General features: G+C 36.2%; 1 protein-coding gene across 1 annotated transcript; it reads left to right on the forward strand.

Annotated features, from left to right (window-relative positions):
• The first annotated feature begins 445 nt into the window (after nucleotides 1-445).
• On the forward strand, nucleotides 446-13,400 carry LOC142855010 (pancreatic alpha-amylase). The gene is made up of 10 exons (XM_075981562.1): nucleotides 446-634; nucleotides 973-1,119; nucleotides 1,845-2,033; nucleotides 7,628-7,858; nucleotides 9,055-9,188; nucleotides 9,911-10,033; nucleotides 10,126-10,225; nucleotides 11,592-11,710; nucleotides 11,818-11,943; nucleotides 13,198-13,400. The coding sequence occupies exons 1-10, from the start codon at nucleotides 467-469 to the stop codon at nucleotides 13,385-13,387; spliced, it is 1,527 nt and encodes a 508-aa protein (XP_075837677.1). The 5' UTR covers nucleotides 446-466; the 3' UTR covers nucleotides 13,388-13,400.
• Nucleotides 13,401-13,776: the final 376 nt, after the last annotated feature.

A 13,776-nucleotide genomic window follows, 5' to 3' on the forward strand; every position in this document is an offset into this window, starting at 1 on the left:
AGCACCAACGATAACCTATGCTGGAGAGAATGTGGAGTAAGGGCTGGTTGGAATGCAAACTTGTGCAACCACTTTGGAAATTAGTGTGGTGGTTTCTCAGTAAACTGGGAGTCAACCTACTTCAGGATCCAGCAATACTATTCTTGGTAATATAGTCAAGAGATGCCCAATCATACTACAAAAGCATTTGTTCAACAATGTTCAAAGCAGTACTATTTATAATAGCCAGAACCTAGGAAAAACAAGATGTGATACCAATTAAATAATATTTGACCTTAAAAAATACTAAGGTTATTCTCCATGGGAGTTTCTGAGGATTCTTCATCTGCTCACATCATAGTTGCTAATCTCTTTCAGATTACAGCTTGTACTCTAAATATTTATTCATGAACATTTACTTTGTAAAATGTCCCTCTTTCAGCATATAAAGAGGTGCTAGAGAGAACACTGACAACTTCAAAGCAAAATGAAGTTCTTCCTATTGCTTTCCCTTATTGGGTTCTGCTGGGCTCAGTATAACCCACACACTCAATCCGGACGGACTTCTATCGTCCACCTGTTTGAGTGGCGCTGGGTTGATATAGCTAAGGAATGTGAGAGATACTTAGCTCCTAAGGGATTCGGAGGTGTGCAGGTAAGATTTGTTTAAAATTCAAATGTAGAGTTCACTGTGCTCACATCAAAATGTATTCTAATCAAGATGAGTAAGTTTGAAGGATAACTTCTTTTCACACACAACTTTCCTGTGGAAGGAAACGTTTTGGTAGGAGTGGCTTCTTTATACTTTGTTGTATGATACTTACATGGGAACACTGCAATATCCTTCCATATTTTCATGTGGTTGTTAATAAACAACACCCTGCATGTGCACAGGGTGAGAAATAACATTGGATCACTGATAGCTTTTTATCAAGATTTAATTATGTAAGGTAAGCTTTAATCCAGCACTAATTATAATAGTTCTATTTGTAGGTCTCTCCACCCAATGAAAATATTGTGGTTTCTAATCCGTCAAGGCCATGGTGGGAAAGATACCAACCAATTAGCTACAAAATATGTACAAGGTCTGGAAATGAAGATGAATTCAAAGACATGGTGAAGAGGTGCAACAATGTTGGTGTAAGTGAAGTCACATTTTTTTTACAGTTATTATATATACAATATTTCCTCTTTGTTTCAAGTTCTTTCTCCTTGAGTAGAAGATTTTACATTTCTGAAATCTTACATTGTATTTTTTCTATTAATAAAAATATACTTATGCCTTATTGTCACCTTTTAAATTCTTTAATACTGCAAAATGTTTACTTTTAAAATTAATAGCTACAAACACTTAACATATTTTTGTTAGGTATTAGGCCATATGTGAGTATTAAGTTATTTTATATAATTGCTATTTCTCCCAACAATTCTTAGATTTTCTTTCTCTTTATTGTGTTTAGTTATAAGTACCCACTTTCTCCTATAATGAAGAGATATCTATCTACCTTCTGGTCTTCAGATTCACAACATATATTGCAATCACAGTTCTTCTAGTGATCCTGAAAAATTTGAAACACAATACTCTCATATTTAAACTATGTTTTGCTTCCTCAAAAATAGATTTTTTTGTTTATAATTGTAATAGTTTTTGTTTAGCTCCATTGAAAATTTATAACCTTTTCTTAATATTAGGATACTGTTCATCTAATTTCACATTGTTTTCCTTTCCCACTTGACTCTCTTTTCTAACATAAATCTATCAAGAATCAGAAGATATATTTTGGAGATTTCCTAGCATGTTACAATTTTGCTACTGAAACTTTAGATTCCTGACTTCAGCTGAAGCAAGCACTTTTCTTCTCCAGGTCCGTATTTATGTGGATGCAGTTATTAACCACATGTGTGGCGCAGGCGGTGGTGCAGGGACTAGCAGTACCTGTGGAACTTACTACAATGCCAATAACAGGGATTTCCCTGGAGTTTCATATTCTGCTAGCCATTTTAATGACGGAAAATGCAATGGAGAAATTTCTAACTACAATGATGCTAATCAGGTAATGATAGAAATATTAATCAGAATAAAGAAGCATTAAGGTATCTAGAAATGTGCGGCGAGCCCTGACCAGCAGGGAATAACACCACGACTCGAGGATCCTTCTTCAATCACGGTTTATTGAAGCGCTGCTTGGTTGAGGGAGAGCTGAAGGTGAGGGGCCCCGACCACAGCAGGAGGTGTGCTTATATGCAGGGTGTAGGCGTGCCTAGCTGGCCTACTACACAAGGCTATACAGGATTGGACGGCTGGTGTTGCTAGGCAGATTAGCAGGCAAAAGAATGCAAAACAGCACAGAAGCGCTGATGAAAAAAACAACTTAGGGCATCGCCCTGAGTGGGAGCCGGCGCCATCTTGTAATGGCGGACGGTCGTCACAGTTCCCCCTTTTTGTTTTTATAAAAAGAAGCAAAAAAGGACTTACTCCCGTTCTGGTCTCCGCCTCATGATGCGTGGACCGATCAAAGGAGGCCTTAGCCAGCCAACACTCCTTCTCCAGTGCAATGGGTGCAAACCCCTGAAGGTGCAAAGGCAGTGTAAGACTGACAGAGCAATAGCATGGTCCCTCTGGGTGCAATGGCGTTAACGCCTCCAGGTGCAAGGGCACCACACTATGCATCCTTAAGTACCGCTATCCAAGCTTGAGGGGAACTGCCTGCATCCAGCGCTGCTAGTGCCTTAGCAATTGCCATCTTTTCCACCTGTCGCCTTCGAGAGATCCGGCACAGCAAAAACAACGCCAGAACAACGCCTGCAGCAAGCAGAACACCAAACATGCCAACTCCCACCCACTCTTTGAAGTAGGAAATAGTCTGTAGCAACCAATCAGTGTATCCTTCCAGGGTAATCATCTCGGCTCGAGTTTGATTAAGGTCAAGGATGCTTAGAATAAGATTTTTCTGCAAACTTTTAAGCTGTCTAGACCAATTTCCTGCAAGCAATTGTCCTAATGCTTTTGACTCATTAGCTTTAGCTAAATATGGTGTAACACATACTGCGGGAGTCTTATCCACGCAACTCATACTGATAACATTAAACAAAGTATACAGATTATTTTCTAGCAAATCTACTCGCTTATTCAAAAGCAAAACGCCAGAGGCCAGATGTTTGTTAATTGTTACCTGTACCGTTAAAGCAGAGGACGTTCGTTGAACCACCTCGTTAATAGTTAGAACAGTTTGAACTTGATTGGCCATAGCAATACCAGCTGTAACAGCAGCTGCTGCAGAAGCTACAATTGCAGTCACTATTGCTGCAGTAATACCAAAATCACGCTTCTCTCTTAGCAAGGTTACGATAGGAAACTTATTAGGATCAGCAACTACTGGCACAGGTACAAAAATAGGAATTCTCATTATTAAGGCCTTCTGGGATCCTCCATCCCAACATCAGAATGCTGTATGTCATTAGAACATTCATCATTCTCGCCGTGGGTCTTTGGCACGTCTTTCACCTTTCTTGTGAGTCTTTCTGACACCCAGATGGGATCCGGACGTTCCTGCGGGAAAACACAAATAGCTCCCCTGGATCTCATTATAACTGGATCCGGTCCATACCATTTGTTATCAAGCACATCACGCCACATCACTTGTTGCTGTTCAATAGAGGCCACAAAAGAATGACGGTCAGCGGCCGTCCTATTGTCTGCATCTCTAATTAAAAAATTTAAAGTAAATAAGGCATAAGCAATCCTTTCTTTAGGGGTTGCATGTTCTGCTATTCCCCCTTTTTGTTTTTGAAGCAATTCCTTGAGTGTGCGATTAGCACGCTCAATAATTCCTTGGCCCTGAGGGTTATAAGGCAATCCCGTTTTATGGGTGACTTGCAAACGAGTGCAGAAGTCTTGGAATCCCCGGGACGTATACGTTGGGCCATTGTCAGTTTTTAGAAGTTGTGGTTTTCCCCAAGCTGCCCAAGCGTCCAGGCAATGGGTTTTTACATGAATCACCTTTTCTCCAGCCAGCGGTGAGGCAAAAATGACCCCAGAATAAGTATCAATGGAAACATGTACATACTTGAGTTTTCCAAATTCAGGAATATGGGTTACATCCATTTGCCAGAGGGCAAGAGGTTTAAGACCTCTGGGATTAACCCCCACATGGGGGGGGTGCAGAAACTGAACACACTCAGTGCATTGCGCAACAATTGCACACGCTTGTTCACGTGAAATTGAAAATTTTAAGCGCAGGGTGTTAGCAGGAACATGATAAAGACGATGAAACTCTGATGCCTGAGAAACAGAATCATTTAAACATAGAAAGGTAAGGCGTGTCGCCTTATCAACTAAGTCATTCATTGCCGCCATAGGTCCAGGCAACAAGGAATGTGCTCTTATGTGGCCAATATAGAAGGAATAATTACGTTGCAAAATAACATTTCTAATCTGATTTAATATAGGAGCTGCCAAGCTATGCATTTGAACAATCGCAGCTGTTTCCAAATAAGCAACGGCATTAACTACATAATGCGAATCAGAAAAAATATTTATAGCACAGTTCGAAAAATCCTTGAAAACTTGTAGAACCACTAAACATTCCACCACTTGAGGTGTATCAGGTGCAAATTGGAATACTTTTGGATATTCATTAGTCAATTTTAATTGTATCTGTTGTTGAATATCTCTGTCCCATAGATTAATGGGAATCTGAACTACAAATGGTTAAAAGGTACCCTTCTGTTCTGGAGTCTGCCAATGTAGTGTTTTTGCACTAATTTCAGGCGTCTCTTAGTAACCCAGGCCCTGCAAAGATTGAGATGCCTCCTGGAGAGGCCAATACTTTGGCCATTCCTCCCGGCGCATAACACTCCTATCCGCACCTGTGTCAACAAGGCCTGAGAACTCTTTTCCTTCAATCTTCAAGGTTAGCATTGGCCTATTGCCCAGGTCCAAGGACAAACAGGCCAAGTCAACACCCGTTGAGCCAAAGCCTTGAAGTCCTCGTTGTTTAGACTTAGCTGGAAAGTTTCCATGCATGGAAGGGACTATCAACAATTGTGCAATGCGATCTCCAGGGGCAATCGATATGATTCCAAAAGGAGAGTGACACATGACCTTGATTACCCCTTGATAGTCTGGATCTATCATTCCTGGCAAGATTATCAAACCTCTCATAGTATTAGAAGATCTCCCTAAAACTATTCCTACGGTGTTATTTTGAAGGGGTCCTGTGTCCCGTAGAAAGACATGCTTTAGCTATTTCCATCCAATCTGATGGAGTCATGGCCTGAGCAGTTAATCTCTTCAGCAACGTTAATTTATAATTTGCTGAATGGCCATATGTTTGGGCTGCTTGCACCAAATCTTTAAGCTGTTTATAGGAGATTGGTTCATGCCATCTATTATTTGTCTGAGGGTCTTCGAATACAGGGAAAGCAGAGGCCAGTCTTGACCAAGTAGATCCCTGAATGAAATGACATCCGGATCTCGATTCCTCATATGATGGCGATTTCCGCCATCATATTAGATATCATATTAGATATCATATTAGATATCACATTAGATATATATGATATTATATTAATATGGTACACATCATGATATATATGATACTATATCAATACAACAATATATATTAATATAATAATATGATACATATTATGATATATATGATATTATATTAATATGATACATATTACGATATATCTATCATATTAGATATCATATTAGAGCAAACTCATCTAATAGTGGGTAGAGCGGTGCACTCGGTTCTACCCTGGGTGTGTCGACATCTCTTTTCTCTTTGGACTTGTCCTTTTGTGTTTGTTTTCCTCCTTTTTTCTTTTTCCTTTGTTCCCCTTTTTCCTCATCATCCTTGCTGTCCGTCCCTGAGAGACTGTCCTGATATGCCGTTAATGCCCTTCGGCCTGCCTTGAGTGCTTCCACATTCTGATCATCCTTCAAACAAGACCGCATCAGCTTCCAAAATGGAAAAGTTCCTGCTTTGAGTGTACCTTCTTCTCTAGCTCTCATGAGGTCTTTCCCTAGCTTGTCCCAACTGGGGACGTTTAAGTCTCCTGAGACCAAAAACCACGGAGCCGTGCGATCAATGTCCTGTAGGACTTTCTTAAGAGTACCCTCACTGATCTTTAAGTCTCTCTGGCGTAAAATGGCTTGAGCTGAGTGTACAAAAGCCTCACAATGTGAGCTGTGCTTGTTACCCATGACACTTAATTATCTACACAAGATTTATTCACAAGCACGCGCTGCGGTTTTATCTATAGCGGACTTATCTTCGCTTTAAGCACAGCAACAAAGGCACTCCCGCCCAGGCATATGGCAACGAAGCCAAAAACAACACATCATAACAAAAATCACCATCAGAAGAAACAGCACAGCAAAGATAATAGGGTTGATTCCTGCAATCAACATACCTGGGGACTTACCGATATCGTCCGCTTCCCGTGTGAAGTTCTGAATCCTCTTTGACCCCTCACCGTGATGCCGCCACAGAGGTTCCCGGGGTTCGGCACCAGCTGCGGCGAGCCCTGACCAGCAGGGAATAACACCACGACTCGAGGATCCTTCTTCAATCAGGGTTTATTGAAGCGCTGCTTGGTTGAGGGAGAGCTGAAGGTGAGGGGCCCCGACCACGGCAGGAGGTGTGCTTATATGCAGGGTGTAGGCGTGCCTAGCTGGCCTACTACACAAGGCTATACAGGATTGGACGGCTGGTGTTGCTAGGCAGATTAGCAGGCAAAAGAATGCAAAACAGCACAGAAGCGCTGATGAAAAAAACAACTTAGGGCATCGCCCTGAGTGGGAGCCGGCGCCATCTTGTAATGGCGGACGGTCGTCACAGAAATGCACCAGAAATTTATGGATAACCATTAGACATATTCAGATTCCATAGGAAAAGAGGTCCCATGAAAGAAATCTTGAAAAATAGAGATGGAAAAAATTTACTGGATTTTTGTTGCATGATTTTTAGGGATACACGAAAAATCAATTATGAAATTAAGATATAATATTGTGACCTTGGGTGAAAATTTTAAAAGCATGGTTTCATCAATTATACAAACATTGCAGTATGGAGAAATTATTAGAAATAGCAATAAGTATTTTAAAACCATTTCAATTATTGGCTATAATTCCACATTTGAAGTAGTACACTTACTTAACTTGTAAAATTTTCTGGAATAGAATCTGTAAACTATGAAAAATAAAGGAAGATTAAATATAAATAAAATAATTGAAATAAAGAGAGAAAGGGAGGAAGAGGAGACCAGGAGTTTTGAGAGAATAGGGAGAAGGGATGGAGAAGAGAAAGAAAAAAAATAGAGATAAAGATGGAGAAAAATGAATTAGCCAGGTTAATTCTTACTAATTTTCGCTGATATTTCTGTATCTACCACAAAAATCCAGGTTAATTCTTACTAATTTTAGCTGATATTTCTGTATCTACCACAAAAATATTTTAAAATCTGTGTTCCAATTAAATCACCAGTACTCCTCATGTTCTAAGGAAAGACAATGTTCTATGATCTAAGTAAATGCAATAAGAAAATATCCATTTGTTAATGAATGAAGGACTGAATGCAGAAATGAATTCATAGGCCATACATGATATTTTATACAATAATCATCTTTTTAAAATAGGTCAGAAATTGTCGTCTGTCTGGCCTTCTGGATCTTGCACTTGATAAAAGTTATGTTCGTGGCAAGGTAGCTGACTACATGAACCGTCTCATTGACATGGGTGTAGCAGGGTTCAGACTTGATGCTGCTAAGCACATGTGGCCTGGAGACATAAAGGCGATTTTGGACAAACTGCATAATTTAAATACAAAATGGTTCTCTGCAGGAAGCAAGCCATTTATTTTTCAAGAGGTAAAACAATATACATGTTTTTTTTATAATTTAATACTATAATTTCTTTGCAATGTTCTCTTGTCCCTTTCCTCCCTCTAAACTCTTCCATATATGCCTTCATATTCTCTTTAAAGTTTGTGGGATTTCTTTTGACTCTTTGTTTATTGAACACACACATATATGTACATATTTGTACATATTTGTGTTCATATAGTATATGTATATACATTTAAGAGCATATTTTATATACTAATATACACGTGTTCTTAAATTACATAAATTTATATACTTGTTTCTAAATATTTTCAAAATTGTTAAACATATTGTATTTAGGAATATATTTGTATATGTATGTTTAAATATATATGCTCTTAATTATTACTGATATAGTCTATATTGCTAAAATATATTTATATATTTGTACTAGGCAACCAATTGATATAGTCTTCCTTGATGTTTATTTCCCAATTTCCACAGTTGCCTATAATTCTTTCTATATTACCTTGTATAATTTTGAGGCCTTGAGGGCTATTTCTTAAATGTCATCAGTTTGTAAATTAGGTAGTTGATTTTACTAAGCATAAAATTCATAATGTAGGTTAATATTTCTGTCAGTTACACATTGTAGAATTCAATTACTTAATAATAGATTGTGGTTATTTGTAGGTAGCACAGTTAATTCTTTACCAAAGCAGATTGCAACTTTGTGCAAATTTCATTAATTCATTTTCTAAATCCCCAGATATCATTATAAAAGATAGAGCACTCATATTGGTATTTATCTCAAGCCAATCTTTCAGAGTTTGATATTTATCTCACAGTATCAGTTTGAAAGTGATGAAGATTTCTGTGTGGCAAAAATATCATTTGAAGTGTACTGGGGATAATGCATTTGAAGCTCTGTTTCCCTGGAAACACTAATGAGTTTATAAACAGTTCTGATGCTCACTTGACAGCTAGCATTATATCAATGTGCACTAATGAATTTTCCCATATGTTAACCACTCTGGAGGATAAGAAGTGACCCTATCATTTGGATTTGTTAAATATTGTGACATACAATTTATGAAAATATCAGAATCTTAGTAGAAAGAAAACCATTAGGATCATTTCAAATAACAAAAATATTATAAAGATTTCGGAATGACATTATATTTAGATAATATGCTTTTACTTTATATTAAAAATTACAGCTGACTCAATGTATCTCCTAGGTCATTGATCTGGGTGGTGAGGCAATTAAAAGTAGTGAGTACTTTGGAAACGGTCGTGTGACAGAATTCAAGTATGGAGCAAAACTTGGCACAGTTATCCGCAAGTGGAGTGGAGAGAAGATGGCCTATTTAAAGTAAATATATACCATTTCTTCATTTGCTCTGTCGTCCATTTTATGTCATTTGATATCAGCATGTTATAGTACTATTCTCATTTAAACAACTATGATTAATTATTAGGCTCAATGTTTTTAAACTCCACCAAATTATATTTCTGTTTGGGATGTCATTCACCAGGTAGCCCTAGAAATCCAAAGTTTCACTTAGTGATTTTTGTCTGTTTGTAATAAATCCATTATTTTTCAGGAATGTTTATTTATGGTCTATTAAAGCTACATTATTATTATAAGAATAGGTATATTCATAAATGATACTTATAATGTCAAGTATGAAGTTTACCTATTTTATATCATAGAATTAATTTGAACATTTTAATGTTTTTATAATAATAGCACTGCAGATTTCTACTTTACATATCATCAAATGGATTTTTTTGCTTTTCAAGTCCATAAAATTACAGTTCATGAAAAATTTAAAGAAAATAAACATTTTAAGAACAAAAGATTATACCATAACAACCAAAAGGGATATATATTATCATAGAAACTAATATTCTATGTTCACATATATATGGATATATATATATATATATATATATATATATATATATATATGTTCATATGTTCCTATAAGAGAGATTTAATATGGAATTGTCATTTATTTAGATAACGCAGGATGCCATATGTAAAGTTAGTCTAAGCATTGTGAAATAATAATTGCTTTTTTTAAAATGTAGGAACTGGGGAGAAGGTTGGGGTTTTGTGCCTTCTGATAGAGCGCTTGTGTTTGTGGACAACCATGATAATCAGCGAGGACATGGTGCTGGAGGATCATCCATCCTGACCTTCTGGGATGCTAGGTGGGAGAACATTCTTTGCTGTTGTGTAATCTCCTTTTAACAATGACGTTACTTTATATACTTCTGCTTTAATACCATTTTTAAACTTTCAGAATGTATAAAATGGCAGTTGGATTTATGTTGGCTCATCCTTATGGATTTACGCGAGTAATGTCAAGTTACCGTTGGACAAGAAAGTTCCAGAATGGAAAAGTAAGTCTTGAAATTCTTCAGCGAACATTGTAATCTAGAAAAGGAAGAGGTTTCAATTTAATTTTACATGAAATTATAGCATATGAAACTTATTATTACGTGTTTATTCACCAATTTTTGTACAGTAAGGACAATGAAAATGTACCTGATAGAAAAGTCAGTAATTTAAATAGGAGAAAGGACAGAATAAAAATAGGTATTCCTGATAAAGTCCACCATAAAAGTTAACAGGGGATAGTGTCTGTTAACATTGAATAGAGTTTCAATTTTTTTTCTAATTCAATGATAGTGTATTAAGATACTTTTATTTTTTCCTGTGGAAAAAGAAGGCATCTGATTTGAAGGAAAATAGGGAGTATAATAGACAGAAATTTCTGAAAATTACACAACAATGATTTGCTAGAAGTCTATAAACAATATGTGTTTACAGAATTATAAACAAGATAAGCTGTTGATTAGGTGCCTAAGCAGAAACAATTTTAAAATTAATCTAAGAATTATAAACATTATGTATTGTTTGTTAAGTGCAAAAGTTTAAACAATTTCAAAATTAATCTAGGAAATAAAACCTTTAGATATGTGACAGACTATGTGAAGTTTTTCTTCCAATGCAAGAATCTAGCTTCAGAGAGAAACATCAAATATAAAATAGAAATGTTTCTTCTTTAGACAACTGAAAACCAATTTTTCCTAATTCCTTTTCAAAATGAGTTTCCTTCTGTTTTTATTGAAATTTGCTCTATTCCTGAAGTGCTTTGAGACTAGAATGAGCTTTTCTATTTTTCAGAAATGTATTTACCATTCAACCATCATCAAATGTACATTTATACTTTGTTAAGCTCTATAAGGAAAGTCAGGATATTTTATAAACACATTTAACGAGCAAGTAGTAAGAAATCAACTAATATTAGCTTATAAATTGTTATATTAAAAGCATTTTCATATATGGGCTTGAAATTTCTGAGTAGCTTAGAACTATGCCTCATTTTTATGGATAAACTGAGGCACATGCATATTATATATGAAGATGGAGACTTCTCAGGTAGTGACTGAAGTCTGTTCTCTAATGCTAGTGTTCCTGTCTCTAGTTGTACTGATATTAGATGACATTGAGAGATTTCAGTTGTATGGAGAATTGTTATTAGTGATACTTCTTTGATAGAAAGTGAAAAGTTTAAGAATTGCTGCTGTCGGTTTGAATTGAGTAGTAGATAATATGAATTTGCACAGAGGTGAAGGTCCATAAAACAGGACTTAGATTAAAATTAGACACTCCAAAGAAAGACGTAGCATAAAAGGTTTGCACCAGTGGAAAGAATTGGGCAGACATAAGCACTCAAATGACCTGATTCTTTCAATAATTAAGGATGTGAATGACTGGGTTGGACCACCTAATAAAAATGGAGTAACGAAAGAAGTGACCATTAATGCAGACACGACTTGTGGCAATGACTGGGTCTGTGAACATCGATGGCGTCAAATAAGGTGGGACTTTCCCCACGGACCTTGTCTAATAAGAAAGTGATTTAATTTCTGTTTAAAATTGTTGAAGTTTACGGGTATCAACATTTAACATGATGTTGTGCTTTTAGGAACATGGTTGCCTTCAGAAACGTAGTCAATGGTCAGCCTTTCTCAAACTGGTGGGATAATGGCAGCAACCAAGTAGCTTTTGGCAGAGGAAACAAAGGATTCATTGTCTTTAACAATGACGACAAGTAAGTCAATATCAGTTAAGGTGGGATCATATACTATTATATGCTAAGCTCTTTTTTTCCTGTTCATTTATATCTTTCATATGTGAAAAATCTTTAAATAATGAATTTATGCCCCCAAATAATTGTTCAGGATACAGAAGTAAAACAATATTTGCTTATATATCATTTCTTTTAACATAGCTTAAAATGGCAGTAGTATGTATTCATATTTGCAAGCTCTTTTGACACATTTCACAAAGCATATAAATAGTAAATATAAATCTTAACATCATTAAACAATGTATCATAATAGGACTGGAGTACTTTCTTACTACCTTTGAATATCACCTACTTGTTATCCATTATACTTCAATTTCTATCTCTTTGTTTTTAAATATTTAAAAATATATGAATATTTGAATCTGGTCTATGAGTGTCTTCAATAAGCTTCTGAGTTTTGATTTTAAAACTTTCACTATTGTCCTTCCACTGTGGTTCTTTCATCTGAGTGGTCTAGCTTAGATACCAGGAGTGGAGGCTAAAGTCTTTAATGCCAGCAGGCAGAGACACCCATATTGCCATGGGTTTGAGGCCAAGAATGTGTAACGAGATCCTGTCTCTTGAAAAACAAAGCAAACCGTCAAAAAATAATGCTTACTCAGAGAATCTCTTTGAGAGGCAGTGAGCCATCTCATACTAAATCAGCTGTCTTTTTGTTCCACAAGTCATATTTTATTGGTTTAGAACAAAATAATTTAAGGTACATAATTTTTTGAACGAACACATGTTTGCTGGTTTAGGAATACTAGAACTACTTTATACAGACAGTTTCCTAAAACAAACTTGTATGTATCCATACAAATGCTAGATAATGTTTAATTATAGAAAAAGTCCTTTGTGGTGTCTTGTAATCTAATAACATAGGGAAAAAATGATGCTGCTAACATTTTTAGAAGACATCAGTTTAAATCCATCAGAGCATGAACTTGAAAGAATGATGGCCCTCCCAGGAAGCCTTTACTATTGAGCTTCACTGGATTCTCTAGCTTTCTTTACCTGGTGGCAGTCACCAGAGCCCATGAAACTAACAGACATTTCTAATAATGTCCACAGTCTGGAGAATTTTCTTACTCCTCCTCTTACCGTATTTTCTTTGGGATTCACTGATTTTTTAAGGATCTATATCAAAAGTTTGAGATATTTATAATTTTATTGATAACAGATCTTCCTGCACTTGAGTGGTTTAAATTTATGTGAAATACTCCTTTTTTTCAGGGCTTTGTCAAAAACTTTACAGACTGGTCTTCCTGCTGGAACATACTGTGATGTCATTTCTGGAGACAAGATAAATGGCAAATGCACTGGAACTCAAGTCAGTGTTGGCAGTGATGGCAAAGCTCACTTTTCTATTAGTAACTCTGCTGAAGACCCATTTATTGCAATCCATGCTGAAGCAAAATTGTAAGAACCAAATTAAATACATGTAAAACATCAGTTGAGTGTGTTTCTCTTTTTCATGTGTGCCTTATTATTTTTTATTTTTCTCTTCTTTTTATGATGTATGCATGTGTGTTGTTTATTTTGAGCCCTGAAATATATGTAGGATGTTGGAACAACCTGTGTCATGGCTTTGCCTAACTCCTTTTGCCCATCGGCTGTGAGGTCACACTTAAGTCATGAGACTTCCCAGGAAAGCACTTTTACATGCTGAGCAATGTTGCTAACTCATAAGTAACTTAATTTCAGAGTTTCTTTCTTTTAATTAAAAGCCATAAGCAATCAACTTAAATATGCAGAAATTATAAACCTCACCTATATTATCAGATAACAATATCTAAGATTTACTATGTATTA

This window comes from Microtus pennsylvanicus, chromosome 7 (genome assembly GCF_037038515.1).
Source record: "Microtus pennsylvanicus isolate mMicPen1 chromosome 7, mMicPen1.hap1, whole genome shotgun sequence".
Classification (NCBI taxonomy): Eukaryota; Metazoa; Chordata; class Mammalia; order Rodentia; family Cricetidae; genus Microtus; species Microtus pennsylvanicus.

Excerpts from the sequence above, each read along its gene's own strand:
- LOC142855010 (XM_075981562.1), top strand. The coding sequence starts at position 467 with ATGAAGTTCTTCCTATTGCTTTCCCTTATTGGGTTCTGCTGGGCTCAG. Across the intron at positions 635-972 it reads AGGGATTCGGAGGTGTGCAG|GTCTCTCCACCCAATGAAAA; the intron begins GTAAGATTTGTT and ends TTCTATTTGTAG. Across the intron at positions 1,120-1,844 it reads AGAGGTGCAACAATGTTGGT|GTCCGTATTTATGTGGATGC; the intron begins GTAAGTGAAGTC and ends TTTCTTCTCCAG.